The 14,940-nt window shown below is 45.6% G+C and overlaps 1 protein-coding gene across 1 annotated transcript in view; it reads right to left on the reverse strand.

Annotated features, from left to right (window-relative positions):
* LOC143783339 (uncharacterized) overlaps window positions 1-13,938 on the reverse strand; it is a 38,765-nt gene extending 24,827 nt beyond the window's left edge. The window contains exons 1-8 of the mRNA XM_077271742.1: window positions 13,065-13,938; window positions 6,874-7,003; window positions 5,760-5,930; window positions 5,565-5,688; window positions 2,059-2,138; window positions 1,903-1,969; window positions 1,714-1,793; window positions 1,499-1,613 (exon numbers count right to left, since the gene is read on the reverse strand). Of these exons, the coding sequence (XP_077127857.1) occupies window positions 1,499-1,613; window positions 1,714-1,793; window positions 1,903-1,969; window positions 2,059-2,138; window positions 5,565-5,688; window positions 5,760-5,930; window positions 6,874-6,948 (712 nt within the window). The 5' untranslated portion in view covers window positions 6,949-7,003; window positions 13,065-13,938. The remainder of the gene's footprint in view (window positions 1-1,498; window positions 1,614-1,713; window positions 1,794-1,902; window positions 1,970-2,058; window positions 2,139-5,564; window positions 5,689-5,759; window positions 5,931-6,873; window positions 7,004-13,064) is intronic.
* Window positions 13,939-14,940: the final 1,002 nt, after the last annotated feature.

Consider the following 14,940-nt stretch of genomic DNA (forward strand, 5'->3'; position numbering starts at 1 on the left):
CCTGATCACAGGTATCAGTGTAATCAGCATAACGGCACCGACCTGACACTCTGTAGTCACTGAGCACAATCCTGATCACAGGTATCAGTGTAATCAGTATAACGGCACCGACCTGACACTGTCTGTAGTCACTGAGCACAATCCTGATCACAGGTATCAGTGTAATCAGTATAACGGCGCCGACCTGACACTGTCTGTAGTCACTGAGCACAATCCTGATCACAGGTATCAGTGTAATCAGTATAACGGCACTGACCTGACACTGTCTGTAGTCACTGAGCACAATCCTGATCACAGGTATCAGTGTAATCAGTATAACAGCACCGACCTGACACTGTCTGTAGTCACTGAGCACAATCCTGATCACAGGTATCAGTGTAATCAGTATAACGGCGCCGACCTGACACTGTCTGTAGTCACTGAGCACAATCCTGATCACAGGTATCAGTGTAATCAGTATAACGGCACCGACCTGACACTGTCTGTAGTCACTGAGCACAATCCTGATCACAGGTATCAGTGTAATCAGTATAACGGCGCCGACCTGACACTGTCTGTAGTCACTGAGCACAATCCTGATCACAGGTATCAGTGTAATCAGTATATCGGCACCGACCTGACACTGTAGTCACTGAGCACAATCCTGATCACAGGTATCAGTGTTATCAGTATAACGGCACCGACCTGACACTGTCTGTAGTCACTGAGCACAATCCTGATCACAGGTATCAGTGTAATCAGTATAACGGCACCGACCTGACACTGTCTGTAGTCACTGAGCACAATCCTGATCACAGGTATCAGTGTAATCAGTATAACGGCGCCGACCTGACACTGTCTGTAGTTACTGTGCACAATCCAGCTGACAGAGGCACTTTAAAGCTTTGTTTGGCACTTTAAGGCTAGAAACGAGTGCAGTATTTAATACAGAGGTAGAAGAGGAGCAGGTTAGGTCTGCCGTGCACATGAAGGCCATTGTGCTCCTGTAATGCTCAGAGGCAGCAGTGGCATGGAGGGAACGATACAGCTATACCCAGAGGTGTACCCGTGAAATAGCGTGAGAGCTGGGGTATCCGAAAACTACTTATAGTTTTTCATTTTTTTTTACGTCGGTTACTATGTAGCACAAAAAGATATCTAAAAAGTTCAGACTTTTACAAACATTGTAATACTTACAGGTTTATATTGGGGACTTTTTGGTAATTTATAGAATGCGAAGAGACGTACGATTTACAATGGTGAGTCTAGGTTTTTCCTTTGTCTCCCTGGGAGTCTGCAATCACTTGATCGCTGTACAATACATGGACATTGTAGTGTTTGTTTATATCCTCGCTTGTGACTTTCTTTTGGCCCCAGCTGCCATGAGAGTCACTCGGCACCCCAACATCCCATCATCATAGGTGGCTGATGGATCCCAGCTATTTCCTGTGAATCTACTTTTGGATCTGCTAAAATTGGACAAACCCTGAAGTCACTTTCTAATGTCATCATCTCATACCTGCGCTACTTTTTCCGTGACCTTCGTCTTCCGGCTGTTTCATACACAGTGGATCGCCCCTGATCATCTCATCATCTTCCTCTAACTCCACTTTAATAATCGTCAAATCTTCTCCCTGAGACGCCATGTGATAGAAAAGTCTAACATCAGCATAAGAGAACATCACAAACCTACGACTCCTTTGTAGGGCTGGTACCGAGCTCAGCTTCACCTACCTGATGATTTTCTGGATTGTCCTCTGGGCGGTCCGGGGAATACAGAGGACGGGGACATCTCTCTGGGGGGCTTCTTTCATCTGTAGGAGACACATAAAGTCCATCGTTTGCATGTGATGATAGGATGATGGGAGTTGTACATAGATGAAGCTCACACCAGGCTTTTACTTCACAAACAATGAGTCTTACGCGGCTGACCGTCCTCCGACTCTTCTTCATCTATAACTTCAACCTTAATAGACATCAGATTTTCACTCTAAACAGAGGAAAAAAAAAAGATTGGTAAATGAAGTGTACATCCATCTCTTCGCATCTGCATTTCAGTGAGGGCTCAGCCCCATCTACCTGAGGACTCTCCTCTGCACGGTCCGGGGGACACTGAGGACGGGGACATCTCTCTGGGGGGCTTCTCCTCCGGGATCCATCTGGGGGACACACAGACACTCAGTGGTGGAGTCCATGGAGATCCGTCTACTGTATGTATCAGACACTTCTCTCATCACCTCCTGTTCTGGGTTTACTTGTTTTATTATAAAGATGACCTGGGCTTTCCCATCCTCGGGGCTGATGATCTCACAGAATTCTTAGGAGAGGCCAATCACCAAAGCAAAACGCTCAATCGCAGAGTGAGATAACTATATAAACAGGAGAAGTGCTGGCGAGAACATAACATTATATCCGCACAGGACGATCATGTAACCATCATTCTGTGCGCATGGAAGTCACCGTCCGTCAGTCCAGACAGGCTATTAATCACCGCCGGTTGGCTGGCATGGAGATAAGAGTAGGGACATCCGCACACACGCTGACACCTAATGTATAAATGTGTGACGTTACCGTCGTTCTGCGAGCTAGTAAAGTACAAACTGCCGGATCACACAAGATCTACTCAAGATCCCAGTCCTAACCTGTCCTACCGTGCAGCTCCGCTTCGCTGCAGTCACCATTGTGATCTTTTCATAGGCATCTTCTGCCTGTGGCACAGACTACGCCCCACAACGTCACCATGTCAAAAGGCCTAGCTGGTGCCGAAGATACAGGACAAGAGACCACACCAGCGACCGGACAAGGGAGGACGACTGGAGCAGAGCGAGGCTGCACGGCAGAACAGATCAGTATAGGGTTATTTTGGTGCGGGGGGAGGGGGTTGTCTACATTTATTATGCTCCGGGGTTGGGAAAGATATCATTCACTTCGAATCAAATAGACTTGGATCTGCTGCAGTTGTTCACCAGACTCGCTCATACATGGTGCCTCGCTTCCACGAGTTTAGGAAAGATGAAGGATACACACCTGACAATGAGACCTAGTTCACATCGTACAGGTCTGATCTGGGTCTCAGAAATAATCTTATTCCCTTAGTTCTTAGCCTTGGTCTCTATCTGCCAAACAGCTCACTGGGCAAATGAGGTGACTAGACGTTGAGATATTACAGGGAAAAACTACTCCCAACACCAAGAAATGTACACTGCTCAAAAAAATAAAGGGAACACTTAAACAACAGAATCTAACTCCAAGTAACTCAAACTTCTGTGAAATCAGACTGTCCACTTAGGAAGCAACACTGATTGACAATCAATATCACATGCTGTTGTGCAAATGGAATAAACAACAGATGGAAATTATTGGCAATTATCAAGACACCCTCAATAAAGGAGTGGTTCTGCAGGTGGGAACCACAGACCACATCTCAGTACCAATGCTTTCTGGCTGATGTTTTGGTCACTTTTGAATGTTGGTTGTGTTTTCACACTCGTGATAGCATGAGACGGACTCTACAACCCACACAAGTGGCTCAGGTAGTGCAGCTCATCCAGGATGGCACATCAATGCGAGCTGTGGCAAGGTTTGCTGTGTCTGTCAGCGTAGTGTCCAGAGGCTGGAGGCGCTACCAGGAGACAGGCCAGTACACCAGGAGATGTGGAGGGGGCCGTTGGAGGGCAACAACCCAGCAGCAGGACCGCTACCTCTGCCTTTGTGCAAGGAGGAACAGGAGGAGCACTGCCAGATCCCTGCAAAATGACCTCCAGTAGGCCTCAAATGTGCATGTGTCTGCACAAACGGTTAGAAACCGACTCCATGAGGATGGTCTGAGGGCCCGACGTCCACAGATGGGGGTTGTGCTCACAGCCCAACACTGTGCAGGACGCTTGGCATTTGCCACAGAACACTAGGATTGGAAAATTTGCCACTGGCACCCTGTGCTCTTCACAGATGAAAGGTTCACGCTGAGCACATGTGACAGAGTCTGGAGATGCCACTGAGAACGATCTGCTGCCTGCAACATCCTTCAGCATGCCCGGTTTGGCAGTGGGTCAGAAATGGTGTGGGGTGGCATTTCTTTGGAGGACCGCACAGCCCCCGATGTGCTCGCCAGAGGTAGCCGGACTGCCATTAGGTACCGAGATGAGATCCTCAGACCCCTTGTGAGACCATATGCTGGTGCGGTTGGCCCTGGGTTCCTCCTAATGCAGGACAATGCCAGACCTCATGTGGCTGGAGTGTGTCAGCAGTTCCTGCAAGATGAAGGCATTTAAGCTATGGACTGGCCCGCCCGTTCCTCAGACCTGAATCCGATAGAACACGTCTGGGACATCATGTCTCGCACCATCCACCAACGTCACGTTGCACCACAGATTGTCCAGGAGTTGGCTGGTGCTTTAGTCCAGGTCTGGGAGGAGATTCCTCAGGAGACCATCTGCCGCCTCATCAAGAGCATGCCCAGGCATTGTAGGGAGGTCATACAGGCACGTGGAGGCCACACACACTACTGAGCATCATTTCCTTGTCTTGAGGCATTTCTGTCATGATCTCTGCAGGCAGAGATCATAGCAAGCCTATAGAGAGACAAGCTCTCGGAAGATGGAACTATACTGACCATGAACTAAGCCTGCCGCGCAACTAGAAATAGCCAGGTAGCATTTCCTATTTATCGCTAGATGCCCAGCTCTGGCCTAAGACCTAAATAGCTAGCAGAGGGAAATATAAGACCTGGCTCACCTCTAGAGAAATATTCCAAAGAAGACAGTAGCCCCCCACATATAATGACGGTGAGTTCAGATGAAACAACAAACGCAGCAGGAAAATAGTCTTAGCAAATTTGAGGTCCGCTTACTAGATAGCAGAAGACAGATAGTATACTTTCATGGTCAGCAGAAAAACACTAACAAAACACCATCCAGAGATTACCTTAAACTCTGGCATTAACTCATAACGCCAGAGTAGCAATCCCTGATCAACGAGAGCTTTCCAGACACAGTAACAAAACTTCAGCTGTGAACTGGAACAAATAGGCAAAACAAAACATGGACAAAAGTCCAACTTATCTAGTAGTAGTCTAGAAGCAGGAACAAGCACTGAGAGGCATCAGATAACATTGTTGACCGGCAAGAAACCACCAGAGAAATGAACTTAAATAGCGACACCCACTACTGATGGAACCAGGTGAAACAGGAAAGAGGATGACAAGTCCAATTCCACAAGCGGCCACCGGGGGAGCCCAGAATCCAAATTCACAACACATTTCCACTGAAGTTAGATCAGCCTGTAACTTAATTATCCACTTTGATTTTGAGAATCATTCTAAATCCAGGCCTCCATTGGATATTCATTTTGATTTACATTGATCATTGTTATGTTTTATTGTTCTGAACACATTCCACTATGCAATGAATAAATTTGCAACTGGAATATTTCATTCAGAGATATCTAGGATGTGGTGTTTTAGTGTTCCCTTTATTTTTTCGAGCAGTGTATATATAACCCCCCAACGTGATTGGGTAGCTTCTAGTGCATGTGATGTCTGTGCCAGCCTGCGCCCATAGAAGGCTCATATATACGTCTCTCCTTACCTGGTGATGTGCGGGGCTGGTCGTCGTCCATCTTGACGTCCTCATACAGATCCTTGTGTCCTTCTAGATACTCCCACTCCTCCATGGAGAAATAGACGGCGACGTCCTGACACCTTACAGGAACCTGACAGACAATGATACAGTCATTACCCAGAATCCTCCAGTGCCGGCCTTGTATAATTTCCCAGCAGTCACCTCTCCGGTCAGCAGCTCAATCATCTTGTTGGTCAGTTCTAGGATCTTCTTATTCCTCCTCTCATGTATCCGCGAGTGAGGGGGAGGATCTGTGATGAGGCTCCGCCCTCCTGACTCAAGGCTGACGGGAGTCACACAGTCACCTGTGGACTTCTTCACCATTGTATAATCCTGTGTGAGGAGAGAAATGTCACATTGTCCTTTCCAGAGGATAATATTCTACCTCCTTCCACCCAAACTCCACTCATTAATCTACAACCTAGGTCTGGAAAGTGCTAATTACTGATATTTATGCCTGCAAGTCTCTCTTCCAAGGACAGCATCTCCATCTTTTTATATATGTAGGGTTTCCATCCTTGAGGGCACAGCCTCATTCTCTTGGGTGATCATGGGTAAAGGAAAATAACACCGATAACCTTAAAGCCCCCCAAACCTGCTGAACATGGTGGGATCGGCTGACATGTACTGGAGCCTCCGACTCTCCCCTGACAGATGATGTTGGCAGACAGAAGGATCTTCTGGTTCTCCAAGAGATAAGGCGAGAGAGGTCTGGTCTGATATTGGCTCTCTCATGGACAACACAGGAGCACGTGGCCGAGCGTTCCCGAGTAGTCGGGAGAGAGGGGTCAGCGGGACCATCATGAATCCGACATTAATGTGCATGGAGGCTTCACTCTCACTGATCCCCTACAGACCCAATCTCCTTATTTATAAGCAGCCTTTACTATCCTGTCATCAGTGACTAAACAACTTGTCCCGCTTCCGTGAAGAACAGTAGAGCCTGGAACCTGACGACTTTCTGGCGGTTGTAAAAGTGGTTTTACCCTGTACGATCTGCGGCGTTAGACGACCGCCAATGGGCTACATATCTGACCATCAGCCGGCAGACAGGAGAAAATGTGCAGAGAACGATCAGTAATAGACGTTCTCCTGTGACGCTCAGTCTGGCCGTCAGCCATGTCGGGCACTGACCGATCTTCACTTTTTCCTTTATTGGGAAGGTCATTACATTGGACCCTGGATTGCTCGGATTAGTTCCTTCCATACATTTTCAATTTTATATTTCTGGCTTGTTAAATAATAAAGAAATGTGGGAAAAAAAAGAGAAGTTCACCTCTCCGGTCAGCAGGTAGATGATCTCCATGGTGAGGTTTAATAATGCTTTAGTCATCTCATTATCCTTCTCCATCCTTGGTCGGTCATTTAGAAGAACCAGAGCTGGGAGGTTCAGGCAGCGCTCGCACCTTTAGAGAACGGGGACAACATTGGTGGAGAGACAGGTTCACCACAAGAGTTATGGGGGCGTTCGCAGAAACGACATTCATAACAGATCTGCTCTGGGGAACAACCTTAATGTGGAGAAACGGGACCCCTGACCCCACCACATCCAGGAGTACAACTAGCAGATCGTTGGTCGTGCGTGGCCCAAACTTTTGGTGTCCTTGACACGTTTCCTATTCATGCGCCAGTGTTTGTGCTGGGAATACCACACTGATGGCTTCTCTGTCCAGTCTCCTGCAGTAACCACAGGCCGGCGACAGGTGAGCGGTGACGTCACCACCTCTGGAGAGACCAAAGAGCGGCCTGCGGTGGATTCACGAGAGTGACAGTCTTCATTAATCTAAGGGAATGTGTCATCAGAAAATTATCTATTATTTAAATCAGATTTTTATGTTAAAGATATTTTGAATACTTCTGAAATAAAAAAAAACTTAAATTTTCCAACTGACCTCTAGGCTAGGGGGAGGTGAGATGTGACATCACCTATTGTGAATGGTGGATCCTGTGTTATCTACTGTGTATAGAGGTGCTATCAGTCATTGTACAGGAGGAGGTGAGCTGTGACATCACCTATTGTGAATGGTGGATCCCGTGTTATCTACTGGATATAGAGGTGTTATCAGTCATTGTACAGGAGGAGGTGAGCTGTGACATCACCTATTGTGAATGGTGGATCCTGTGTTATCTACTGGATATAGAGGTGTTATCAGTCATTGTACAGGAGGAGGTGAGCTGTGACATCACCTATTGTGAATGGTGGATCCCGTGTTATCTACTGTATATAGAGGTGTTATCAGTCATTGTACAGGGGGGGGGGGTGAGCTGTGACATCACCTATTGTGAATGGTGGATCCTGTGTTATCTACTGCATATAGAGGAGTTATCAGTCATTGTACAGGAGGAGGAGGAGGTGAGCTGTGACATCACCTATTGTGAATGGTGGATCCTGTGTTATCTACTGTATATAGAGGTGTTATCAGTCATTGTACAGGAGGAGGAGGTGAGCTGTGACATCACCTATTGTGAATGGTGGATCCCGTGTTATCTACTGTATATATAGGTGTTATCATTTATTGTACAGGAGGAAGAGGAGGTGAGCTGTGATATCACCTATTGTGAATAGTGGATCCTGTGTTATCTACTGTATGGGTCATTCCATATCAAGTGATCCAAATATGAATATTTTTTTTTACCTGACGTCTTTAGATTTTTTTTATTTTTTGTTTTTATGAAGTACAACTTTAGTTAATTACAAATTAAAAGTTTAGAATTTTTTTCTTCATCAGTTAATTTTTTACAGATTTTTAAAGTTTTGAAAAAGCATGGATTTTGGCCTGGTATGGCTTTACATTTTTTATCATATCTCGGGCTAGAATTAAGATATAGAGGTGGGAGAGGCATCATTTTTCTCAGAACGGTACCGGCTTTCATTTGATATGTCACAAGACTATGTTTCTTTATATTTTGTTTTGGAGAAATCAAATTAAAAATTTTGATGCGCAATTCTGAAAAAAACGTATGTTTTAAAATTGTGAAAACATGCATGTGTGTTACTTGTGTCCTTGTTTATATTTGTACAGGGATTCAACTTGGGATCTATCACATTTGTATTTTTTTTTTTAAGCCTTGAATCATCTGATTTTATGTTTGTGTGAGTTTCTTCCTTTTTTCTTTTCAAATTACAACTTACTGCATTCAACATTTATATGTAACAATAAAGAAACACAAAAAACAAATACCAAAGTGCCAGAATAAATGCATCTTAATCATCATAACACAACTTGCTCAGCATTTTCAACCTGAATGCATTGAACAAGCCAAAAGATAAAACGTGATCATATCCTCAAGTGTGATTCTCTAAATACAGTCTCGGCCTATTTTATATGTTAAAAACAAGATTAAAAGAACCAATATTTCTACCACCTATTTATACATGGAACAATTTTTTTTCTACTATATCACTAAACATGTCATTTCTGAAGTGTTTAAGAAGAATAGTCCAGTAGTTAAATCCTCGTACTATAAAATATGAACTAATCAAACAATAGTAGGTTTTTACACTGGCCTGTTATCATCAATGTGTCCCTTCTAGAGGGTGAAATGTCATCTTGCCCATAAGCGCTCACTAGCAATGACCGTTTCCTTCTGTGTCAGGCCAGAGACACACTGGTGCGAGATACGGCCGAGTCTCGCTGGTTAAAAGCAAGCTGTGGCACCGGCACTCCGGAGCGGAGCGTGCGGCTCCATGTATTGCTATGCAGCTGCACGCTCCGCTCCGGAGTGCCGGTGCCACAGCTTGCTTTTAACCAGCGAGACTCGGCCGTATCTCGCACCAGTGTGTCTCCAACTTTAGAGTATGTGCGGCTGTCATGGTGCTCGGCTCCACCTGAGTTAGATCTGATTTTTGTTCACTTTTACAATGTCTGGTTTTCTTGGATACACAAAGGACGATGCTGGACCAGAAGGTGCAGAAAAGTCACTTCTACGTCTTCATTTTCACAATGTTTAGAGAGTCCAGTAGCCGCCAGCGCCGATCATATTCACAGGTCACATCACCAGTTCTGTCATCCATTGCCGATCTTGTGCCGCCTTCTACCACGTCATGGACCTCTCTGTCTATTTCTACTACATGTGATGACAGTCCGGTATTGCTGAGTCCCTGTGATGGGTTCTGCTTCCTGTAACCGATGTTTTCACAAACTCTCCTCCTCTTCGTAGTCCTGGTTTGTACAATACATGAACTGGATGTTAAGAATATTTTTCTCCCTCCATTTGAGGAGTTTCCTGGGTGATAAGATTTGGTGTGAATACGGCCTCTGGAGGCCCGAGCTGCTGGCCTGTCATCTGCTCTGCAGTCACCGTCTACCCCTGTTCAATCTCAGGTTGGGCCCTAACAAAGCTTCTCCTCTGTCCTCTCCTGCTTCTAACTCTAACATAGTAAAATAATACAGTAATATCTAACAATCATGGATTATTTGGTAAATATAGACCCCACACTGTTAGACCACAGGCTGAACAGATCTGAGATCAAGATTTTTGAACTGACACTGTAATAGTTTTATTTTTTAAAATATGATCCCATTACGATCCCAGCTTGTATTTTGGTACAGATGTGAATAGGAGCATAGCAGGCACATGTGCAGTTTTTAAAATTTTTAAATTAAACGTTTTTTTCGGAAATGCGTTTTAAAATTTTGCGCTTGCGTTCGCATAGGTAAAATATTATCAAAGATACTCTTGTGACATATCTGGTGAAAGCCTGTACAGTTCTGAGTAGAATGGTGTTTATTTTGTTTCTCTATCTCTTTTCTAGCCTGAGTTATGGGGAGAAATGTAAAGGCAGGCAACACAGAAATTCGCACTTTTTCCGAACTTTGAAAATCAATAAAAAATTTAAAAAAAAATCTAGAATTTTTTTTTTCTTCACATTTTGCATTCTCTGACACACTATTACCAAATAACAAAATCTCAAAAGAATTAAAAATATAGTGGTAAAAATCATTGGTTCACTTGACATGGAATGACCCGTATATAGAGGTGTTATCAGTCATTGTACAGGAGGAGGAGGTGAGCTGTGACATCACCTATTGTGAATGGTGGATCCTGTGTTATCTACTGTATATAGAGGTGTTATCAGTCATTGTACAGGAGGAGGAGGTGAGCTGTGACATCACCTATTGTGAATGGTGGATCCAGTGTTATCTACTGTATATAGAGGAGTTATCAGTCATTGTACAGGAGGAGGAGTAGGTGAGCTGTGACATCACCTATTGTGAATGGTGGATCCTGTGTTATCTACTGTATATAGAGGTGTTATCAGTCATTGTACAGGAGGAGGAGGAGGTGAGCTGTGACATCACCTATTGTGAATGGTGGATCCAGTGTTATCTACTGTATATAGAGGAGTTATCAGTCATTGTACAGGAGGAGGAGTAGGTGAGCTGTGACATCACCTATTGTGAATGGTGGATCCTGTGTTATCTACTGCATATAGAGGTGTTATCAGTCATTATACAGGAGGACGAGGAGGTGAGCTGTGACATCACCTATTGTGAATGGTGGATCCTGTGTTATCTACTGTATATAGTAGAGTTATCAGTCATTGTACAGGAGGAGGAGGAGGTGAGCTGTGACATCACCTATTGTGAATGGTGGATCCCGTGTTATCTACTGTATATAGAGGAGTTATCAGTCATTGTACAGGAGGGGGGGGTGAGCTGTGACATCACCTATTGTGAATGGTGGATCCTCTGTTATCTACTGCATATAGAGGAGTTATCAGTCATTGTACAGGAGGAGGTGAGCTGTGACATCACCTATTGTGAATGGTGGATCCTGTGTTATCTACTGTATATAGTGGTGTTATCGATCATTGTACAGGAGGAGGAGGTGAGCTGTGATATCACCTATTGTGAATGGTGGATCCCGTGTTATCTACTGTATATAGAGGTGTTATCAGTCATTGTACAGGAGGAGGAGGTGAGCTGTGACATCATCTATTGTGAATGGTGGATCCCGTGTTATCTACTGTGCATAGAGGTGCTATCAGTCATTGTGCAGGAGGAGGAGGTGAGCTGTGATATCACCTATTGTGAATGGTGGATCCCGTGTTATCTACTGTATATAGAGGAGTTATCAGTCATTGTACAGGAGGAGGAGGAGGAGGAGGTAAGCTGTGACATCACCTATTGTGAATGGTGGATCCTGTGTTATCTACTGTATATAGAGGTGTTATCAGTCATTGTACAGGAGGAGGAGAGGTGAGCTGTGACCATCTATTGTGAATGGTGGATCCTGTGTTATCTACTGTATATAGAGGTGTTATCAGTCATTGTACAGGAGGAAGAGGAGGTGAGCTGTGATATCACCTATTGTGAATGGTGGATCCTGTGTTATCTACTGTATATAGAGGTGTTATCAGTCATTGTACAGGAGGAGGAGGTGAGCTGTGTCATCACCTATTGTGAATGGTGGATCCTGTGTTATTTAGTGTATATAGAGGTGTTATCAGTCATTGTACAGGAGGAGGAGGTGAGCTGTGTCATCACCTATTGTGAATGGTGGATCCTGTGTTATTTAGTGTATATAGAGGTGTTATCAGTCATTGTACAGGAGGAGGAGGTGAGCTGTGACATCACCTATTGTGAATAGTGGATCCTGTGTTATCTACTGTATATAGAGGTGTTATCAGTCATTGTGCAGGAGGAGGAGGTGAGCTGTGATATCACCTATTGTGAATGGTGGATCCCGTGTTATCTACTGTATATAGAGGTGTTATCAGTCATTGTACAGGAGGAGGAGGTGAGCTGTGACATCACCTATTGTGAATGGGGGATGCTGTGTTATTCTGTCTGTAATGATTTTCAGCTTTTGTAATCCTGATGTGTGGAGTGAGCTTGTATGTTTCGCTGTACTAATCTATGTCCATAGCCTGAGGGACGGTGAATAGAGTGGACTAGTGATGAGCGAGTATACTCATTGCTCAGGGGTCCTCAGAGTATTTTTTAGTGCTTGGAGATTTAGTTTTCTTTGCCTCAGCTGCATGATTTACAGCTACTAGACTGCTTGATTACATGTGGGGATTCCCTAGCATCCAGGCAACCCCCCATATGTACTCAGCCTGGCTAATAGCTGTAAATCATTCAGCTAAGGATATGAAAACTAAATCTCTGAACACTAATACTCGGAGACCACCTGAGCGTGCTCTGGAAAACCCGAGCAACGAGTATACTCATCACTAGAGTGGACGTGTTATACAAGGCCCCATTCTTGGGATCGATGGCGGTCCTGGTGATCAGTCTCCTAATGATCAGTGCACAGTTTTACGGGGAGGGAGTAACTTCATATTTTGGAAATTACCCTTTAAGCTGTCTGTTCCCTGATAGGTAGTAAAGCCGTTCCCTTCCACAGGTTTTTGGTACTTATTATAAATGTCCTTGTATCTTAATAATAATTTGTCATTTACAGAAGCTGCGGCAAAAATGCAGCAAAATTTCCCGAAAACAAACCCTTGTGTAATCTTACCTTATGGATGGATTCACACGAGGCGTTTTGTTACTTTTTCCTACTGTTTTTCTCAAATTTCCCAGAAGAAGAAACAAAAGCAAATCAGAGTTGGGGGAGCAGAAGAGCTGGGGGAGCAGAAGGGCAGAAGAGTCGGGCGAGCAGAAGATCAGAGAAGCAGAAGGTCTGGGGAACAGAAGAGCCGGGGTGCAGAAGAACCGGGAGAGCAGAAGAGCAGAGAAGCAGAAGATCAGAGAAGCAGAAGGGCTGGGAGAACAGAAGAGCTGGGGGAGCAGAAGATCAGAGAAGCACAAGAGCCGGGGAGCAGAAGATCAGAGAAGCAGAAGAGCCGGGGAGCAGAAGATCAGAGAAGCAGAAGAGCTGGAGCGCAAAGAAGCAGAAGAGCAGGGAGCAGAAGAGCTGAGAAGCAGAAGAGCTGGGGAGCAGAGAAGCAGAAGAGCAGGGAGCAGAAGAGCTGGGGAGCAGAGAAGCAGAAAAGCTGGGGAGCAGAGAAGCAGAAGAGCTGGGGAGCAGAATAGCAGAAGAGCAGGGAGCAGAAGAGCAGAGAAGCAGAAGAGCTGAGAAGCAGAAGAGCAGAGAGCAGAAGAGCTGAGAAGAAGAGCTGAGAAGCAGAAGAGCAGAGAAGCAGAAGAGCAGAGAAGCAGAAGAGCTGAGAAGCAGAAGAGCAGAGAGCAGAAGAGCTGAGAAGAAGAGCCAGGGCGCAGAAGAGCAGAGAAGCAGAAGAGCAGAGAAGCAGAAGAGTTGAGAAGCAGAAGAGCTGAGAAGAAGAGCCGGGGCGCAGAAGAGCAGAGAAGCAGAAGAGCAGAGAAGCAGAAGAGCAGAGAGCAGAAGAGCTGAGAAGAAGAGCCGGGGTGCAGAAGAGCAGAGAAGCAGAAGAGCAGAGAAGCAGAAGAGCAGAGAAGCAGAAGAGCAGAGAAGCAGAAGAGCAGGGAGCAGAAGAGCTGAGAAGCCGAAGAGCAGTGAAGTAGAAGAGCCGGGGCACAGAAGAGCAGAGAAGCAGAAGAGCTGAGAAGAAGAAGAGCAGAGAAGCAGAAGAGCAGAAGAGCTGAGAAGAAGAGCCGGGGTGCAGAAGAGCAGAGAAGCAGAAGAGCAGAGAAGCAGAAGAGCAGAGAAGCAGAAGAGCTGAGAAGCAGAAGAGCTGAGAAGCAGAAGAGCTGAGAAGAAGAGCAGAGAGCAGAAGAGCAGAGAAGCAGAAGAGCAGTGAAGTAGAAGAGCCGGGGCACAGAAGAGCAGAGAAGCAGAAGAGCTGAGAAGAAGAAGAGCAGAGAAGCAGAAGAGCAGAAGAGCTGAGAAGAAGAGCCGGGGTGCAGAAGAGCAGAGAAGCAGAAGAGCAGAGAAGCAGAAGAGCTGAGAAGCAGAAGAGCAGTGAAGTAGAAGAGCCGGGGCGCCGGGCAGCTGTCCAGTCCACACTCTGTATCTGGCAGAGTGCAGTGGTGAAGGACCTGTGATGATGTCACGGTCATGTGATTAGGATGGGAGGGCGGAGTTTACTTGAGGAAAGAATAAGTGGTGCCTGAAGGACCTGTGATTATGTCATGTGACTCCAGGGGGCGGGGCTCTTGTGCTGTGCAGATGGATGGATAGCGCAGACATGGAGACTGAGGGCATGCTGGGAGTTATAGTTCTCGTGTTTTTTGCCCATTATTTCCTCTGATGTCACGGCCTGAACATGCTGACACTTGTAGTTTTCGCTTATTGTCCCCCACTCATCCCCCTGGTGCCCTCCTTCAGTGATCGCTCCGCTGTTCTATCCTCTTTGTGTGGTGAGGACTGACCGGAGTCGGAATAGTGATATTTGTAGACTGTGAGCCCTCGCGGGCAGGGTCCTCTCTCCTCCTGTACCAGTCCTGACCTATAGTGTTTAGGATTATTGTAC

This window comes from Ranitomeya variabilis, chromosome 6 (assembly GCF_051348905.1).
Source record: "Ranitomeya variabilis isolate aRanVar5 chromosome 6, aRanVar5.hap1, whole genome shotgun sequence".
NCBI classification, from domain to species: domain Eukaryota; kingdom Metazoa; phylum Chordata; class Amphibia; order Anura; family Dendrobatidae; genus Ranitomeya; species Ranitomeya variabilis.